Source organism: Salmo salar, chromosome ssa05, assembly GCF_905237065.1.
Source record: "Salmo salar chromosome ssa05, Ssal_v3.1, whole genome shotgun sequence".
Taxonomy (NCBI): Eukaryota; Metazoa; Chordata; class Actinopteri; order Salmoniformes; family Salmonidae; genus Salmo; species Salmo salar.
In genome coordinates, this window is record NC_059446.1 from 52,949,360 (window position 1) to 52,970,395 (window position 21,036).

At 39.5% G+C, this 21,036-nt stretch overlaps 2 protein-coding genes across 2 annotated transcripts in view; one reads left to right on the forward strand and one right to left on the reverse strand.

Annotated features, from left to right (window-relative positions):
* LOC106605176 (uncharacterized protein YBL113C) overlaps positions 1–7,526 on the reverse strand; it is a 28,949-nt gene extending 21,423 nt beyond the window's left edge. The window contains exons 1-3 of the mRNA XM_014200558.2: positions 7,409–7,526; positions 1,310–1,375; positions 563–784 (exon numbers count right to left, since the gene is read on the reverse strand). Of these exons, the coding sequence (XP_014056033.1) occupies positions 563–784; positions 1,310–1,340 (253 nt within the window). The 5' untranslated portion in view covers positions 1,341–1,375; positions 7,409–7,526. The remainder of the gene's footprint in view (positions 1–562; positions 785–1,309; positions 1,376–7,408) is intronic.
* Positions 7,527–11,005: 3,479 nt separating this feature from the next.
* On the forward strand, positions 11,006–20,396 carry LOC106605116 (uncharacterized). Its single transcript, XM_014200442.2, has 7 exons — positions 11,006–11,178; positions 12,347–12,457; positions 12,654–12,905; positions 15,395–15,515; positions 15,948–16,095; positions 16,910–17,158; positions 20,216–20,396. The coding sequence occupies exons 2-7, from the start codon at positions 12,383–12,385 to the stop codon at positions 20,271–20,273; spliced, it is 903 nt and encodes a 300-aa protein (XP_014055917.1). The 5' UTR covers positions 11,006–11,178; positions 12,347–12,382; the 3' UTR covers positions 20,274–20,396.
* The last annotated feature ends 640 nt before the right edge of the window (positions 20,397–21,036 follow it).

The following is a 21,036-nucleotide window of genomic DNA, read 5'->3' on the forward strand; positions in this document are numbered from 1 at the left end:
GTCAACAATGAAGAAGCGACTCCGGGACGCTGACCTTCTAGGCAGAGTTGAAAAGAAAAAGCCATATCTCTGTCCAGTGTCTGTGTTATTTTGCCCATCTTAATCTTTTCTTTTTATTGGCCAGTCTGAGATATGGCTTTTTCTTTGTAACTCTGCCTAGAGTCACCTCTTCACTGTTGACGTTGAGACTGGTGTTTTGACTGGAATTCTGGTAGACCTTGATTTTCAATGTAAAGATATAATTTAATCATATTATTATATGCAGTAGAAAGCAATGGGTTAGAAGAAGCCTTCATATCCAACCCATAAAGTAAAATGTAACATCCATATATGGCCAGCTATGTGAACTTTAACATTGATTTATCCGGCAACATATTTCGTTCAATTGGTAACGTACGTTTTTGTCTTCTTCTAATGGCTCTTAAGGGGAAAGTAATCTAAAAGTAACTGAAGGTAATCAGATTACATTCCTGAATTTGGGTAACCCAAAAGTTATTTACTGATTACAATTTTGGATAGGTAACTAGTAACTGTAATGGATTACATTCAGAAAGGAACCTACCCAACCCTGCAGAAGACATTGTAGTATTCGTAGAAGAAATGGCAGACGACATTGTAGTTTGAGCTGTGGTAGCTGTCACGATAGTTGCTGCAGAGTCAGTACTCATGCCAGTTGACATCACAGTTGATGAAGCATTGGTCGTTGAATTGGAACTTGAGTTTGTGTTTTGTCCTGAAACAAATGACGATGGCTGCAGTCCCAGTAGTAAGAAGAGCAGGAGGCCTGTTCATAGAGGAGAGGCATACAGCTATCATCATTTAGCAGGTCCTGTCTATTAAACATAACAAGCTTTTAACCATGCGTTGTCATATGTGGGCAGTAAGCATCTGTTTTGTTCGGTTATATGAGTCATTCCCTTACAAAAAAAGATTGCATTCAGAGTGCAATATAACTGCAGTATGCTGGAAATACTGCGTCCAACATAACACTTTTTTTTTTTTTTACGTCAGTCATTTTGCAGTTTAACTGCAGTTGCAGGTACAGTCTAGAATCTTAAAGATACAATCTGGGATTTGAAAATCTGTCCATTTCAATTATTGATATTTACCCATAGTTTCTTCAATAGTATAACTTATATAACTTTGATTAATGTTATATAAGTTATATTCTTCAAGAATCAATGGGTAACTTATATAATTTTGATTAAAGTTATATAAGTTATGTTATTCAAGAATTGGTTATATTATTCAAGAATGTGTCTATGCACATTTTTTTTAGGCAATGGGCATTTTTAGAAAGTAAACATACCTGTGTCTTTAAAAAAAGCAGTTGAGGCCATAGTCTTCTGGAGGGAGTAGGAGCCCTTAGTCCAGTCTAGAAAGGGAAAGAGAAGTCATGAAGACTTAATTTTGACCCAGTATAAGTTTTAACATGATATTAATTCTCTCCAGCTCCACACCAGTATCTACAGTACATACAGTATGTGACTATGGTGTTTTTGTACAAACGATAAGAAGAAAAGTTCCTAAGAAAATGACCCCCTATAATCTTAAAACAATATAAATAACGATTGTGTCCCTTTAACGATTAACACTGCTACAGTAGGACTTAGGCACAGAAGATCTTACATTTAGAAATAAACTGAGAAACAGTGAAATGTGACACCCTGAATATTGTGATATAAAGGTTCCTTATTGTCCTGTAGCATCGTGGTTACCTGACTATTGATTAATGCTACCTGGAGCATGAAGAGGACAAAAGTAATACCACAAACCACATAAGTAAAGACCCAAATCCATAGGTCTATTATGCCTTTTTCCGTTGACACACAACCTACGTTAGATTCAGTAGAGCAATCAGACTGTTTACACATGTCCATTCATTATGTCCCACCTGGACTTATCCTTTGATCTTATGCCATCATCTATCCGAGGGCTCATTTGCAAACAATTCCCTAATTGTTCTATGGGGAAACTGATCTGATGATGGTTTGCAGTGGCCGCAGCGCCTGATTTGTAAGTTACATTTTGTTAAGGGTAGGAAAGAGAGGTAGAAAAGAGAGTTAGGAATAGAAAATAGATGTTGAACTGTAAAACAACCATCCACTCACAACCACATTGTGGCTGGTAAATTACAATATTGAGAAAATAATAATTGCTAAAACAATCAGACACATGCGTGTGTCATCAAAGGATATGATTTTGTTAGGTAGTGTCGGTTGGCAGCCGTTCAGCCATGAGCACAATTAAAATGTGTTTGTTCCTCGTGATGTCCCCGGGGCAATATATCTAAGCACGGCATGTTTTCATCCCTCCCTAGGAACCAACCACACAGTCTCCTTTGGGCTCACCACCCTGGATACTGAGGGTCAAACAGTGGCTAATAGTGTCACGTTGTATAAATGATTAGAGACAGGCGCAGGAATACGTAATAGGGGTTTTTAATACTCCACCCAAAAATACAACATGCCATGAAAAGCACGGGGAAGAAGCCCAAAACAAACACGTTTGCAAAAACACAGGGATGTAACCCAAACAAAAGAGCGAGGTAAAACCTGTAATAAATACACAGGACGAGACCGGCAATACACTACACGGGTTGAGACCTGTAATAACAAATGCACAACAATACACGAGACCCGTAATAACAAGTGCACAATACACGCAGCAAGAAAGCCGAAATAACAAATCACAGGTATCACAGACCAACGGACATGGGAACAATAACTGACAAGACATTGACGAACAGGGGGCACATATATACAATTACTAATCAACGGGAATTGGAATCATGTGTGCGTAATGAGATAGTTCAGTGATGCCTAGAGGCCGGTGACGTAGACCTCCGGAACTGGTGCACGGAATGAGCAGCAGTAACGGGGAATCCGTGACAAATAGCCCACTTTAAAAAAAGTAGGTCTAGTTATAGGTGTTTGTGTAAAGGAAAACTGTTATATTGCTTAAAGTATATGAAATATAATATATTAAAATATAATATATAAATATACAGTGCATTCGGAAAGTATTCAGACGTCTTAACTTTTTCCACATTTTGTTACGTTACAGCCTTAATCGAAAATGTATGAAATAAAAAATACCTCATATTGACAAAGTGCAAACAGGATTTATTAACAATTAAATACAGAAATACCTTATCTACATATGTATTCAGACTCTTTTCTATGAGACTCGAAATTGAGCTCAGGTGCATCCTGTTTCCATTGATCATCCTTGAGATGTTTCTACAACTTGATTGGAGTCCACCTGTGGTAAATTCAATTGTTTGGACATGATTTGGAAAGGCACACACTTGTCTGTAAAAGGCACATGACAGCCCGTTTGGAGTTTGCCAAAAGGCACCTAAAGACCCTCAGACTATGAGAAACAAGATTCTCTAGTCTGATGAAACCAAGATTGAACTCTTAGCTTGAATGCCAAGTGTCACGTCTGGAGGAAACCTGGCACCATCCCTACGGTGAAGCATGGAAGTGGCAGAATCATGCTGTGGGGATGTTTTTCAGTGGCAGGGACTGGGAGACTAGTCAGGCTCGAGGGAAAGATGAATGGAGAAAAGTACAGAGAGATCCTTGATGAAAACCTGCTCCAGAGCTTTCATGACCTCAGACTGGGGTGAAGGTTCACCTTCCAACAGGACAACAACCCTAAGCACACAGCCAAGACAACGCAGGAGTGGCTTTGGGACAAGTCTCTGAATTTCCTTGAGTGGCCCAGCCAGAGCCCGGACTAACCCTAACCCTAACCCTAACCCCATCCAACCTGACAGAGCTTGAGAGGATCTACAGAAAATAATGGGATAAACTCCCCAAAGACAGGTTTGCCAAGCTTGTAGCTGCCAAAGGTGCTTCAACAAATACTAAGTAAAGGATGAATACCTATGGAAATGTATATTTCAGTTTAAAAAAATATATATATTAGCATTTTTAGCATTTTAAATAAACAGTTTTTGCTTTGTCATTATGGGGTATTGTGTGTAGATTGATGAGGGAAAAAAACTATTTAATCCGTTATAGAATAAGGCTGTAACCTAACAAAATGTGGAAAAAGTCAAGGGGTCTGAATACTTTCCAAAGGCATTGAATTGTGTATTCAAGGTTGTGTAGTCAGGTGCCACATCCTTGTGCAGTAACTCACACGGCTAACTATCAGATTGAGTCAGCATTACCTGCTGACTTGGAGGATGCCATGTAAGTCACTACACTATACTGTAAGTGTAGGAAACTGTCAAGAAGTATATTAAATCACTGCATATTTGAATGCCACTGGTTTCTAGATATTGTATGTCTGTACAAAAGCATATATTTAGAAAAAATATGATTTTAACCTACACACAGTCCAATTAAAATAACAAATCATGTAGTGAGGGTTTTAGATAAAACCACGGTCAAATGTTATATTAATTGTGACACAAGCATACTATAGATACACAGTGCCTTCAGAAAGTATTCACACTGCTTCACCTTTTAAAAAACATTTTGTTGTTTTACAAAGTGGGAATAAAATGGATTTAATTGTAATTCTTTGTCAATGATCTATACTCTGGAATGTCAAAGTGAAAGAAAAATTCTAAAATTGTTTAAATACAAAAAACAAAAAAAACACACTAATATACAGTATCTTAATTAGATAAGTATTCAACCCCATGAGTCAAAACATGTTAGAATCACCTTTGGCACCTTTACAAGCTCTGTCAAGTTGGTTGTTGTTCATTGTTATACAGCCATGTTCATCTCTTGCCATAGATTTTCAATCCAATTGAAGACAAAACTGTAACTAGGCCACTCAGGAACTTTCTGCTGAAAGGTGAATTTGTTTCCCAGTATCTGTTGCAAAGCAGGCTGAACTAGGTTTTCCTCTAGGATTTTGCCTGTGCTTAGCTCTATTCCGTTTCTTTTTATCCTAAAAAACTCCCTTTTCCTTGCCGATGACAAACATACCCATAACATGATGGGGCCACCACCATGCTTGAAAATATGAAGAGTGGTACTCAGCAGAGGTGGGACCAAGTCACTATTATTTGAGTCACAAGCAAGTCTCAAGTCACAAGGTCCGAGTCGCAAGTGGAGTCCCACGTAGAATGGCTCGAGTCTCGAGTCAAGTCCAACTTGTGCATTCTAAGAGCAAGTCAAGTCGAGTAGTCACAAGTTTTTTCAAGTCAAGTCTCAAGTCAAGTTAAACAAATCTATACATGCAATGACTTGTTCAACTACAAATATTTGCCTATTTATTGAGTCTACCAGGCACCCTTTTTCATTATTTTGTCTACAACACATTTGAATTTTGTAATTGTAAAATAGGGACCGTGTAGCAGTCTTAAGGGTATGAAATCAGCAGAAGGCAAGGCAGGTTGACGTGCTCAAAGTGTAGATTTATTTACAGGTCCTAGTGATCCAATAGGGAAAGTGCCTTATCATACAAAATATACAATCAGATTGACCAAACATACACAGGCAATAGCCCAAAAGACCATAGGACCATACAATTAACCAATTGGCAATTACAACCCATAAACTGGGTTCTACGATGTAAAAGGCAATTTCCACATCCATTGTTACATAGGTACATTCGTGTTAATGAGACTTAATGATTATTGATTATATATTCATCTAAATGTGTGAAAGCAACAGCAAACATTTCAACAAGAGAACAAAGTGCTTTCCACTGGTGGGAGTTTGTAGAGCACAAGTGGAAAGATGCGCCTATGGTGCAATACAAGCTTCATAAGTAAATGATCAATTTCAAGCAATTTTGACTTCCCGAAAGACCAGTAGGAGAAAACTGAGGATGGATAAACAATATTGTAGTTACTCCACCATACTAACCTAATTGACAGAGTGAAAAGAAGGAAACTTGTACAGAATAAAAATATTCTAAAACATGAATACTGTTTGCAATAAGGCACTAAAGTAAAACTTAATGCTCAATTACTGGTGAGCTTGCAAAGTAAACTGTTAATATTCTTGATCACCAAACATTTTTTGCACCTGCATATTTATTTATTTTGGCAATCCTTTCTCCCTACAATTTGATGTTTGCGCTGCACCTGATCATATGGCTGTACAGCAAATCAGCAATCTGTTCGCTAGCTCACCCGACCTGTGTCAATTGACAGTTCGCTGGTCCAATCAGAAGACAGAGTGTGCATTTCACTAGCCAATCTGTTGCATGTTTTTTTGCAAGGGAGATGCTGCGGCTACTGTCTCTGGCTGTGTGGACATTACAAAACCTGGCCAGATCATTTCAAGTCATCAGTCTCAAGTCAAAGTCGAATATTGAGTCTTAAAGCTCCAAGTCCAAGTCAAGCCTCAAGTTATTTAATTTTCTGTCAAGTCAAGTCTCAAGTGATCAAATGTGTGATTCAAGTCAGACTTCTGTCCAAGTCATGTGACTCGAGTCCACAACTCTGCTACTCGGTGATGTGTTGGACTTTCCCCAATCACAAGGCTTTGTATTCAATACATAAAGTTAATTTCTTTGCCACATTTGTTGCAGTTTTACTTTAGTGCCTTATTGCAAACAGGATGCATGTTTTGGAATATTTGTATCTGTACAAGCATCCTTCTTTTCACTCTGTCAATTAGGTTAGTATTGTGGAGCAACTACAATGTTGTTGATCCATCCTCGGTTTTCTCCTATCATAGCCATTAAACTCTGTAACTTTTAAAGTCACCATGTTGAAATCCCTGAACGGTTTCCTTCCTCTCCGGCAACTGAGTTAGGAAGGACGCCTATATCTTTGGAGTGACTGGTTGTATTGATTCACCATCCAAAGTGTAATTAAAACCATGCTCAAAGGGATATTCACCATGCTCAAAGGGATATTCCAAGTCTGCTTTTTTTACCCATCTTCCTATAGGTGCCCTTCTTTGTGAGGCATTGGAAATCCTTCCTGGTCTTTGTGGTTGAATCTGTGTTCGAAATTCACTGTTCGACAGAGTCCATCCAATTTACTTTGTGACTTGTTAAGCACATTTTTACTCCTGAACTTATTTAGGCTTGCCATAACAAAAGAGTTGAATACTTATTGATTAAAGACATTTTTGCTTTTCATTTTATATTAACTTGTAAAATTGTCAAAAAACATAATTCCACTTTGACATCATGGGGTATTGCGTGTAGGCCAGGGACAAAAACATCTCAGTTTAATACTTTCAGAAGGCACTGTACTATGTGAAAATATGGAAGCATTCAATGCCAGTAACATAACCTGATATTTATTGTTGTGAAGTAAACCTAAGCAACATTATTCTCTACACTATCATCTTTAAGCAACCATGGCAACCCTCCTTGTTGAACTTAATCAGCCTGAGATAAGCAGGTAATGGAAACAAAATAACGCAAACAAATGTTTAACTAAATGTTTTCAGAAAAAACAACCACAAGCGCTTACCCGTGTGTAGCGTTGAGCAAAAGTCTGAGGATGAAACTGTCTGTATCAGCTGCGGATGATGTGTAGAGCCTCTCTCTCTCTCCGTCTCTCCGCTCTCCTTTTCTCCCAGTGTCACTACCCTCTGTTCTTCCTAGTGACAGCACAGGAGAGGCAACCTATTAAGTGGAAACTCTCACCTGCACACCCACTCAATTACTAGTCACAACTAGCAGAGAGGAGGAGACTACAGGCAGAGAGCTGGGTGGGTGGGTTAAAACTACCATACAAGGTAGTTCAAATTAGGGGAAACTTCTGGCCCGCTAACTTAATCCACACCTATAATCTCAGGAACCAGGACTAAATCTTGAGTGCGCTGGCCAGTTGACAGATGGTCATGTGAGACTAATTAATACAATTATGTAATCAGACACATTTATGAAAAAATGTCACTGGAGCAAAGTGAGACAACAGGTAATAGTCATATCATTAACATCTGCAACCTCCTCTCTTTATTTACCTATCACCTCATTTTCCTTTTCTTTTCCAAACAAAATGGTCCTACAGTCTTCTACAACTTAACAGAAACCTCCAATTACATAACACAGTGTTAACTTCAAATCACCAGCTCATATTACAGTACCTACCCAAGGAGTGTTAAGGCCTTTCAAAAGTCCTTCAAAGCACTCATCTACTGTATACAGTGGAACTACATTTAAAGATGTTTGTCGGAGAAGAAAAGCAACAGGATTGTAGTGAAGCCATTGCTGCCTCATGGGTTTCTTGTGAGATAATTCCCATACTGGTGAGGTGATTTTGGGGAACATTCTGGTTTCTGTTCAACACAATGTGAAATCACCCCATCTAATAAACCTGAACGTTTTATGAGAAGAACCCCTAAAAGAAAAGACACACATAGGCTGGTATAGCTTTTAGTTCTCTTGTGGAATTGTACACACAACAACCAAATATAATTCTTTGCACAAATCCATTCCATGTTAGTTTTCATGGTCAAAGCTATAGTTGGCACAAAGACATTACTCATGAAAGTGTCTATCGTAGAGAAATTGTAAGAATTTAAAATATTAAGTTACCTACTGTATTTGTATTTCAAATACATTATTTCATATTAGTTTAAACTTATTTTGTAATTGAAAAACAGTACGAAAAATCCCACCACCAACCTACCGAAACTACAAGATATGTGATATAAACATACTTTCCCATCGATTTCATCATACCCGATGGGTTGTTTCCTTTACATTTGTTATATGTATGTTATATATGTTTCCTTTACATTTGTTATATGTATGTTTTATATGTTTCCTTTACATTTGTTATATGTATGTTATATATGTTTCCTTTACATTTGTTATAAGTTTGTTTTATATGTTTCCTTTACATTTGTTATATGCTTGTTTTATATGTTTCCTTTACATTTGTTATATGCTTGTTTTATATGTTTCCTTTACATTTGTTATACGTTTGTTATATATGTTTACTTTACATTTGTTATATGTTTGTTTTATATGTTTCCTTTACATTTGTTATATGTTCGTTATATATGTTTCCTTTACATTTGTTATATGTATGTTATATATGTTTCCTTTACATTTGTTATAAGTTTGTTTTATATGTTTCCTTTACATTTGTTATATGTTCGTTATATATGTTTCCTTTACATTTGTTATATCTTTGTTTTATATGTTTCCTGTACATTTTGTCCCAGCCGGCATTTTCATCTGTTATCACCAAGTATCATCATGCAAAATGTTGCCTCGGTGTAAAAAACAACAAAAATAAGAGCTTTACCAACAAGCCAATAGCCAGATGTGGTAGGCATACACTGTGTTGTGCTTCAGCACATCCTCCCATTTGTCCAGCTATTGACAGAAAAGGACATGCCTTGGAAAATAGTAGTTGAGTGTTCTTTTTAATTTGTCATTTTATTTCACCTTTATTTAACCAGGTAGGCCAGGTGAGGACAACTGGCCTAACTTCCTTGCAGTTACTGTATATGACCTGCATACATTATATCTTAGTGGTGAGTGTGTGAGGGTTACAAACAAAACAGTCACCCTGCCAGATAATACCTACAGGCTCACATTTAATTTGAATGCTGTGTTCTACTTTGAAACCAGACAATTCTTCTCCACAATGGAGAGAAGAACAGGAAACCAGGAGAAAATAATGCAGTCACGCCCGATGCCCCAAAAGTATGACGAGTGATGAAAGTTGATATGGGCTGAATTACAGGCCATTTGTAAATAAATCTCTTGTTCCAAGTAATGAAAGCATGATTTACTTATTTCAGTGGGGATTTGTTGTAAGTAATGTACAGGTAATGAATGCGTATGAAACAGGTAGAACCAGTCACCACTCGGAAAGCAGTGTTATCCGTCACTAAATAATATTTCTCCACAACAACAACCCAGCAATAATTTGGCTACACCATTAGTAACGGTAATGACCTGTGACCTATCTCTTTTTCCAGGCGAGACCTGTTCAATGCAAAACCAGTTTGAGCTATTCAAGGGAGACAAGTTTACATGTTTGTGTTTACTGGCTTTCCTTGCAGTCATTGATAACGGAAGCAAAGTGAAACAATAAAGTATGATGGTCAGTGTCAATATGTTTGTCGGACAAAATGTGCATCATTTCTAATGCAGATGGGTGAAATTAGTATACAGTATATTTTATTATCTAATGCTTTTCTAATGTTACACAGTAGCCATTCAAATCAGGAGTGTATACAGTATCCGGTGACTATCAAATGTACTGTATTGTAAATATGTGTAAGTGGTGTTGTACATACAGAGAAAGTGTAAAAACTTTCAAAAGATCACACATGTAGATAGCAGGGTTGAAGAACATTACATCAGAATTCCTATCACTTTAATTTCTCCTTGACGGATAGAAAATGTGACCGTCGAACTGAGATTGAATCATATTGCAATGTCAAGTGAAAATGGGAATGTTGCCGAAACTATAAAGTGTGTATTGTAATATTTTTGATTATGATTGGGTATTATCGCTCATGTAAAAGTGCCACAGTATGACATTCACTCTTCAGATGTAAACAAATTAGGATGGAAAACAGATATATCCTGCACAAGGTAAGCAAAATGCCAAGATTTTGAATCAAAGAAAACAACTCGTTTTGCATGGCCATTCAGAGCCATGACCATTCATTTATTTATTGCATAAACAAAGACCATCAATGCAAAATGATATGCAAACAAAAGGCTGTGTTTGAGAGTGACAGGATGTCTGTGCTTAGAGCAGACACATGCCGTTGACCTTTGGCTCATTATTTTGTACGGTGTCCATATCAGGACAACCTAAGCATGTCTTGGCTGTCTGAATATTGATAACATAAATATGATATAACCCTATATAATACAGTGCGTTGTGCCTGACTATCAAATATTACAGAAAATATCAGCCAGTAGATACAATTCAGGACTGTCTACTCGAATATGCCATTGAAAGGAAGACACTTCATTTTCGTCCGGCTCATCAAGATAGGCCTACAGTAGAGGCTTGGGAGGCAGAATTAAGCTGCTGTCTGGAAGAACATGGCCCCGGACACAGCATGACTAAGAAGATTAGATAAGATTTACTCGTGAGCAACACTGCTCTCACAGCACTGGACATAGCAACAGGTCAGTGAGTACTGTATGGTGTTCTAGCATTCACCATGGAGTGTGACGGCGTTGACCTGAAAAGAGCAGAGCTATTTTCATTTTGACATTCTGACTTTCATTCTCTTCACCTTCTGGCTGAATGGAACGGTCTGTATTTAGCCGCATATCTGTCTGTATAAAATGTAGTGCTATTACATGTTTGCTAGTGCTATTACATGTTTGTTAGTGCTATTACATGTTTGCTAGTGCTATTATATGTTTGTTAGTGCTATTACATGTTTGTTAGTGCTATTACATGTTTGTTAGTGCTATTACATGTTTGTTAGTGCTATTACGTGTTTGTTAGTGCTATTACGTGTTTGTTAGTGCTATTACATGTTTGTTAGTGCTATTACATGTTTGCTAGTGCTATTACATGTTTGTTAGTGCTATTACATGTTTGTTAGTGCTATTACATGTTTGCTAGTGCTATTACATGTTTGTTAGTGCTATTACATGTTTGCTAGTGCTATTACATGTTTGTTAGTGCTATTACATGATTGTTAGTGCTATTACGTGTTTGTTAGTGCTATTACATGTTTGTTAGTGCTATTACATGTTTGCTAGTGCTATTACATGTTTGTTAGTGCTATTACATGTTTGTTAGTGCTATTACATGTTTGCTAGTGCTATTACATGTTTGTTAGTGCTATTACATGTTTGCTAGTGCTATTACATGTTTGTTAGTGCTATTACATGATTGTTAGTGCTATTACACGTTTGTTTGCAATGGTTTGTTGAAGCTCTCAGTGAATGAATCTCCAGAACTAGCTGTATTACAGAGACATAATCCGAATGGAGGTGGTAAAATTGTGGATGCAGTGTCGATATCATATAGCCTGGTCCCAGATCTGTTTGTGCTGTCTCGTCAATTTATATTGTCATTACACCAAAAAAATGACAGTAGGAGTTGGTAAGACAGCACAAACAGATCAGGGACCAGGCTTGATTTTACATTTCATGGAATTATGAACACACCTTACACATGTCACCAACAACTTAATAGAGAACTTATATTATTGAATAGCACTGCTGTATTATAAGTCTCAGAGCCTCACATTCTAAACGCTGGTGTTGAAATCTCAAACATGAACCTTTAAATAATCAAACTGGTGTCAATGGGGACAACACTGTCCACTCTATAGCACCAGTCAGTATATTAACATTTATGTACTTACGGAACACACAATAGAGATAGAGATACACAAAAATGTTTGAGTTACACAGTATAAGAATGTCCTATGGGCACACCTCAACAACAGCTTTCTTTTCTCAGGTAGGATAGGACAATGAGAGGTGATACTACAACAGCATGGTGACGCATATCCTGTGGTGTGTGTTTGCATGGACATTCAAGGGTCTGTTATGTACCTGCAGATTCTTCTGGGTGAGTGTGTGTCCTATAGCCTGGTCGCAGATCTGTTTGTGCAACTCTTTGCCAAGAATGACAATGACCATAGGAGTTAACTACACAGCACAAACTGATCTAGGACCATGGGCTATGTGTCCTATCTGACAATTATAGCTTAGACAACCCTCTTGCTCTGGAAATACTGTTTGACTGTCATTGATTTTTGATGCAGGTGAGCCCATACTACTCAATCAAATACAAGCCCAATGAACCTCACAGAACAGGAAAGGATCACAACCATCAAGTGAAACAAAAAACAGGTAACGATGAGGGTTGTCCTCATGGTAGCAGTGCCATGCAGAGGAGACTGTTCACAGCTGAGAGGGAGATCCAGGCCCTCAAGACCCAGATCACCTTTGAGAGGGCAACATGGGACAGGAAGTTTGTGGAAATGCAGAGGAAACAGCAGGACCTCCGTCATCAGGTGTGTGTGTGTGTGTGTGTGTGTGTGTGTGTGTGTGTGTGTGTGTGTGTGTGTGTGTGTGTGTGTGTGTGTGTGTGTGTGTGTGTGTGTGTGTGTGTGTGTGTGTGTGTACCCAGCTTGAGAAAGATGCAGAAAGGGACGAGTTCTGAGGCTCTATCGCTGAAAGACTGAGGGAGACTGAGCCTCTTCTGAGCGCAGAGGACCCAGGGACCAGAAGTGGCCATCTATTAGTTCAGTGCTCTATCAGGCAGCGGCCCACTCCATTGGCTACAGAGGTAGGAAACATCAGGACTGGTTCGGTGCGAACTCTGAGACCACAACCTTACTGGACATTATGCACAAAGCGCACAGGGCTACTCTCACCAGCCCCACATCTGCTACCCTCCGCCAGCAATGGCGTGCATCACTCAAGGAAGTGCAAACAACCTTGCATGCTCTGCAGAATGAATGGTAGATGAATAAGGCACAGGAAATCCAAATTTATGCCGACAAAAACGACATGCACAATTTCTCAGCTAAAGCTATCTATGTCCCTAGAAGTCGCTCCATCACCCCCCTGAAAACAACTGATGGTCTGACTCTCTTCAAGGACCAAAACCAGATCCTGATGATCTCCTACAGACCACTCCATCCTGGAAGATCTGCCTGTCCGTCCACCCATTCAAGACATCAACCATTCACCAACCATCCAAGAGGTGTTATCAGCTCTCCGTTCCCTCAAGAACTAAAGGCTCCTGTCACTGACAGCATCCCGGCAGAGCTACTTAAGAAGGGAGGTTACTTATGCTCCACCAGTACATCACCGAGGTTGGGACCGGGAGATTGTCCCCCAACAGTGGTGGGATGCAAACATTGTCACCATCTATAAGAACAAGGGTGACAAGTTCATCTGCGGCAACAGCCGAGGGATATCCCTTCTGGCTGTTGCCGGCAAGGTCCTGGCCAAGGTGATGCTGCACAGACTGATGAACAACATCACAGAGGAACTGTTGCCAGAATCACAATGCGGCTTCAGAAAGAACAGGAGTACGGTCGACATGATATTCACGGCACGGCAACTCCAGAAGTAGTGCCGTGAATAACATCAGGACCTTTTCATGGTCTTTGTCGACCTCTCCAAGGCCTTCGACACTGTGAGCAGGGAACTACTATGGGGCAATCTACTCAAAGTCCAGACAAATTTGTCAACATCCTTTGCCGGTTCCATGATAGGATGATGGCTCGGGTGGCCATAGGAGTGCAGGAGTCAGTGCCCTTTGGAGTAAGCATCGGTGTGAGGCAGGGGTGTGTGCTGGCACTTGTACTCTTTAACATCTTCCTGATATGTGTCACCCAGCTTCTCCACAAGGAGCTTGAGGATAGCAGCGGGGTTGCGGTGGACTTCAGGCTGGATGGAAACCTATTGAACATCAGGAGGCTCCAAGCAACCACCAAGGTTTTGACGGAGCGGGTTCTTAAGCTGCAGTATGCTAATGATGTGCTCTTGTGGCCCACACTCCAGAAGACCTTCAGTCCGTCCTTGTAGCGGCTGTGAGGGTATATAGCAGGATGGGACTGTCTATCAACACCACCAAGACAGAGGTGGTCTTCCATTGAACACAAATCACTGGGAATAGTCGCGTCCTTCAAATACCTGGGCAGCATCCTCTCAGAGGACTGCATCATCAACCTCGAAATTCAAAATAGGATCAAGCAAGCATCATCTGGCTTCGGGAAACTCAGACGCAGGGTCTTCCAAAACAGGTATCTCCACCTCCACATCAAAGTCTTTACAGCTGTGAATCCTTGGTTACTTACAGTTGCCACAACAAGCAGCTCGAGCGATGCAGCGCATCCTGAGAATCACCTGGTGTGACCGTGTGCCCCATACAGAAATACTTGCTAAGACCAACTGCAAGAGTATGGAGGCCATGGTCACCCAACTCCAACTGCGCTGGCTTGGGCATGTTATTAGAATGTCTCAGGATCGCTTGCAGCAGAAGATCCTGTATGGCCAGCTACATCTTGGCCGGCGGTCTGCGGTGGGGGGGCAGATGAAGCCCTACAAGGACCAGCTGAAAATGTTGCAGAACAAGTGCAACATCAAACCCACAGACCAGGAAGATGCTGCTGCTGACGGTTCCACCTGGCGGCAGCTCTGCCAAAGCGGTGTACAGAGGTGGGAAGAGAAGAGCACAGAGAGACAGCAAAAACAGTTCAGGAGACATACAATAATTCCTGCATATGCCAAACATAGGCCAAACATATGCCAAAGAGACTGCATATGCCCCACCTGCAATAACGTTTGTGGATCTCAGATTGGACTCTACAGTCACCAAAGAATTCACCGTTAACTCAGAAGTGGAAGTCATCATCGGATACGATGGACTAACGTAACGTAACGTGTGTCTGAGTGTGTGTGTGTTTGTATGATTATGTGTGTGTGTGTGTGTGTTTCATCATTTAGTCATAATAATAATTTGATGCCAACTTTTTTTTATTTTGATCAGCTGATCTCTGAGACTGTAGCCAGGCCTGGAAGTTTACTTCAGGTGGGCAGCTTCGAGGACCTTGGCGATTCAGAGGTGAAGAACAGACATCCTTACGATGAAAAGGACCAGGACAGCTCAAGTAAATCACATGATCAACAGTACTTGATTTGCTATAATCATCATATGGGATTTAAAGGGACATTGCACTCCAACATAAAAGTTGGTCAGATGTTTCCATACCTCAAAAGTAGACTAATGTTCAGATAGGTCCACGTCACAGGCCATTTTTTGCGTAGATCAAGCTATATGCTTTAATCCCAAATGAATGGAAAAGATAAACGTTTTCCTCTTTCCAGATTTTATTTGGTGCTTATCTTTTCCATTAATTTGTGGTTAAGGCATATACCTAGATCTACACACTCAAAGTCTTGGAACATGTATTCATCTTACCATTGGACTAGTTTTGAGGTCTGAAAACATTGGACAAATGTTTATTCTGAAGTGTAATCTCCCTTTAATATCTGTGTTTTGAATAGGAAATAATAATCTTATCCATGACTTAAAATAACAGGCAGCTTGAGCCATTCCAACCAAAGCAGAGGGTCTGAGACGATGTCATCAACAGGCGACACATGCCAAAGCAGCTTGTCTGGTAGCCAGGTCTCATTGAACTCAGCATTTAGCTCCAGACCCATTTCTGCTCTGTCTACAGCCACCAGGTAGAGCCATTTCTCTTCACCTGCTCCCAGCTGTGTCAAAAGGCCATTACACTTAAAAATGTTTGCCACTTGTTTTCAGATCTTAAAATTGGTCCATGGAATGCAGCATGTACTTTCCAGATTTGCAGTGCTTATCTTTTCCATTAATTTGGAGTTGAGGCATATAGCTGTATCCACACAAACAATGACTACTTTTGAGGTCTGTAAGGCTGTGTCTACACAGGCAGCCCAATTCTGATATTTTTTCCACTAATTGGTATTTTGACCAATCACATGAGATCTTTTTCAGAACTGATCTGATTGGTAAAAAGACCAATTAGTGAAACAAAGATCAGAATTGGGCTGCCTGTGTAAACATAGCCAAACAGACCTCGGTTAAAATACATGCGTAGTTAAGTATTTGTAATTTAAATATTTATTTTATTTATTTGAGTATTTTAAAAGAATGTGTCTAAAATCAACCACTTTGAAGTATTTGAAAGTATTATTTTTGAAATAATCCTATAAATAGCCTACGATTTGAAACTATTTTCTAATATTTGTTTCCAAATACATCATTTCAAACACCCCTAGGACCAAACAGACTTGGGTTCAAATGCATGGAGTATTTAAATATTTGTATTTGAAAATACACTGCCTGTATATAATTCAAAAGAAAAATATCAAATCCTTACTTCAAAATGTCTTTGAAAGTAATTGAAAAAAACATAAATAGTATTTGAAACCAGGTCTGATCTGAAAACTTTGATTTTAGAGTGTAATGTCCCTTGAAATCCTATTCGTTTTAAGTCATCTAAAAAGAGCAAACCTTCAGTCCCCCCAGTGGGAGCTCCTGGAGGACCTCCATCGGTCCACACCGGGTCTTTGTGCCTCACTCCCCCCTAGACCTGCAGATGGGACACCGGGTTCGAGTCCTGCTGCCCTCGGGACGGATTAGCACAGGCACAGTTCGTTACCTGGGCCACCTGGACGGGGAGCCAGACTTCCATATGGGAGTAGAGCTGGAATCAATTGAACACGGGCAGCAAGATGGCACACACAGAGGACAGTGCTACTTTGAATGGTAACGGCTCTCTTTATTTACCAATAATTTGTAGTCTTAAATCAGTTATTCTGTGAATAAGGGATGTTTCATCCTTGCATTTTTACGTTGGTAGAATTGCTAGAGATCTACTGTGGAGTATAAATAGATCTCTATTTTTAGAGGTGACAGGAAAAGGTTCAACAGTGCTTTTAGTTATAACTGAAGGGTTTATTTACTTTAAATACATTTTCCACTGAATCCTGTTGTTTACAGTAGTAGGGCCTCCAGGCCCCTCACACATACAAGTAACAATTATAAACTTGAAACAATTGTTTATTGAAAAATATGTTTATTTTCAAAATGACATTGTGGACGTGGAAAGATGGAAAGTTATTTGATTTTAGAACAGTGTTTAGAGCCTATGTGGATGTTTGTACAAATCATATGTATGTTCAATTGCTGTCTGCTATATCCCCCACATGTAAAGCTAAGATGAAGAAAGTAAAGCATAATTTAACTGTATGTCATCTTACTATAAAAAACAAAAAATGGACACAAAAATCTAAAATCAACTCACTTTGAATTTCCATCACCTATCTGCAATTCCATACAAATTTCAAAGGTATTGGGAAGATGTCTTTGACAACCCAATACCATGGAAGCAAGTCCTCAATGTCACATACAAAACACCAATAGATACTCAAGAGCCTTTCAGTTAGGGATTCTCTGGTACTTTTGGATTATTTTTTGCCAGTAGTTCTGAAAGTAGTGCCCACAAGCAAAAAGTGGTCCCCAAAAATTGTGTACAACATCACATATGTGCAGATATTCTCTCTCTCGCTCTGGTGTGTGTGATTCTTTTTAGCTGTCAACAAAGAAAATGCTGTCCATTTGGTGTATTGAGCAAGACTCTAAATGAAGGTTCTGTAATGAAGAGGAGGAGGACATAATGCATCTGTTTTAGTACTGTCAGACAGTGAGCTTGTTTTGGCTACAGGTTCAAGGCTGGCTTTCCCATCACTCCATCAAACTACATATTAACCCCCAACTCATCATCTTGGGTGACCTCAATGTCCATATCCCCTCAATTAATGACACAATACTTCTGCTAGGTAAAATATTAATATTCAAAACACAAAGTTCTACATCTCTAACACCCAACCTGTTTAAACAATGAATTAGCAATTCCCGGGGCCACCCACACATAAAATGAATGCACACATGTCTGTAAGTTGCTTTAGATAAAAGTGTCTGCAATATTATATTATCTGGGTACCCAGGCATATTCATTTGAGAAAGTCCACAACATTGTTAATGAACAATATAAATTTAAATTAACATATGCTACCATAAGGGTAAAATGATCCATAGGCAATAGAGTGTAAGCAAACAACATTTTTCCTTGTTTATTTTTGTATTAGGCTACTACACTATGGCATTGCTGATCTGTCTTGTCCAAATGTGTTGTATGATGTGTGTTTGTCGGTTTGGGTATCGTCATGTATTGTACATCGTCCTCCGTTTTTATGGTTGTCTTGTCACTGTCATTATCGATTTGTTTGTATTTTGTTATAAAAAAAGAATATAGCAAATATGGTTCCATGCTCAAGACACACTTCAACTTGTGCTGCTGACATTGTCATTGGTTGACTTAACATGCAAATATCAACCTGAAAGCAAACGTGAGTAGCCCGTGTTTGTCAAAAGAGGAGAACAAAATGATATGAAATGTTATTTACAGTAGTATATACTGTACATGTATACAATGGTATATGTGGGATGAGCACTAACACTGTTTTCTTTGTGTTCTGAAATACAATAACAGTCTTGTAGCATCAAATAGTAATGGCTTATTATGCATTTCGATAAAAGTACACTATATATACAAACGTATGTGGACAGCCCTTCACAATAGTAGATTCAGCAATTTTAGCCACTGAGAGGAAAATAAAATCGAGCACACAGCAATGCAATCTCCATAGACAAACATTGGCAGTGGAATGGCCTTACTGAAGAGCTTAGTGACTTTCAACGTGGTAATGTCACAGGATGCCACTTTTCCAGCAAGACAGTTGCTAAAGCTTCCCTGGTGGAAACGTCTAGGAGCAACAACGGCACAGCCGCCAAGTGGTAGCCCACACAAGCTCACAGAACGGGACCGCCGAGTGCTGAAGCACGTAGCGTCTAAAAATCGTCTGTCCTCGGATGCAATACTCACTACCGAGTTCCAAACTGCCATTGGAAGCAACTGTTCATCGGGAACTGCGCAATGCCAAGCGTCGGCTGGAGTGGTGTAAAGCTCGCTGCCATTGGACTCTGGAGCAGTGGAAATGCATTCTCTGGAGTGATTGATCACACTGGATTTGGTGGATTCCAGGAGAACGCTACCTGCCGCAATGCATAGTGCCAAATGTAAAGTTTGGTGGAGGAGGAATAATAGTCTGGGGCTGTTTTTCATGGTTCGGGCTAGGCCCTTTAGTTCCAGTGAAGGGAAAACGTAACGCTACATCATTCAATGACATTCTAAACGATTCTGTAGTTTGTGGCAACAGTTTGGGGAAGGCCCTTTCCTGTTTCAGCATGACAATGTCCCTGTGCAAAAATCGAGATCCATACATAAATGGTTTGTTGAGATCTGTGTGGAAGAACTTGACTGGCCTGCACAGAGCCCTGACCTCAACCCCATCGAACACCTTTGAGATGAATTGGAATGCCGACTGCGAGCCAGGCCTAATCACCCAACATCAGTGCCCAACCTCACTAATGCTCTTGTGACTGAATGGAAGCAAGTCCCCGCAGCAATGTTCCAACATGAAAAGTGAAAAGCCTTCCCAGAAGAGTGGAGGCTGTTATATCAGCACATGGGGGACCAACTCCATATTAATGCCCATGATTTAGGAATGAGATGTTCAACGAGCAGGTGTCCACATACTTTTGGTCATGTAGTGGATGTCTTTTCTTTATCCGGAAAGTGATATTTTGTAGGGATATTTTTATAACACTGTGTTGTATTACCCAATGGTCTGCCTAGTTTTTACTCTAAGGTACTGAAATCTAACTGCTATGTGGTGACTGTCTGTTTCCCTTCCCTTGCAGCAAGGCTGGCCATGGTGCCTTTGTGCCATTCACCAAGCTGTTGATGGCCTGGGAGTGATGACATCACAGTCTCTATGGTGGAGGGTCACATATGGATGAATCATTTGGACTCTTTGGCATCAATCACGAATGGTCTCTGAAAGCAAACTTACACTACCGATTAAAAGTTTTAGGACACCTACTCATTCAAGGGTTTTTATTTATTTGTACTATTTTCTACATTGTAGAATGATAGTGAAGACATCAAACTATGAAATAACATAATGAACTTGACTCTAATGAACTTATCCTCTGCAGCAGAGGTAACTCTGGGTCTTCCATTCCTGTGGCAGTCCTCCTGAGAGCCAGTTTCATCATAGCGCTTGATGGTTTTTGCGACTGCAGTTGAAGAAACTTTCAAAGTTCTTGAAATTTTACTGTATTGACTAACCTTCATGTCTTAAAGTAATGATGGACTGTCATTTCTCTTTGCTTAATTTAGCTGTTCTTGCCATAATATGGACTGGGTCTTTTACCAAATAGGGCTTTCTTCTGTCTACCCCTCCTACCTTGTCACAACACAACTGATTGGCTCAAACGCATTAAGAAGGAAAGAAATTCCACAAATTAACTTTTAACAAGGCACACCGTTAATTGAAATGCATTCCAGGTGACTACCTCATGAAACTGTCTGAGATAATGCCTAGAGTGCGCAAAGCTGTCATATATTTTGAGTTGTTTAACACTTTTTTGGTTACTACATGATATGTGTAATTTCATAGTTTTGATGCCTTCACTATCATTCTACAATGTAGATAATAGTAAAAATAAAGAAAAACCCT

Excerpts from the sequence above, each read along its gene's own strand:
- LOC106605116 (XM_014200442.2), top strand. The coding sequence starts at position 12,383 with ATGGTGACGCATATCCTGTGGTGTGTGTTTGCATGGACATTCAAGGGT. Across the intron at positions 12,906-15,394 it reads AGCAGGACCTCCGTCATCAG|CTGATCTCTGAGACTGTAGC; the intron begins GTGTGTGTGTGT and ends TATTTTGATCAG. Across the intron at positions 16,096-16,909 it reads GCTCTGTCTACAGCCACCAG|TCCCCCCAGTGGGAGCTCCT; the intron begins GTAGAGCCATTT and ends GCAAACCTTCAG.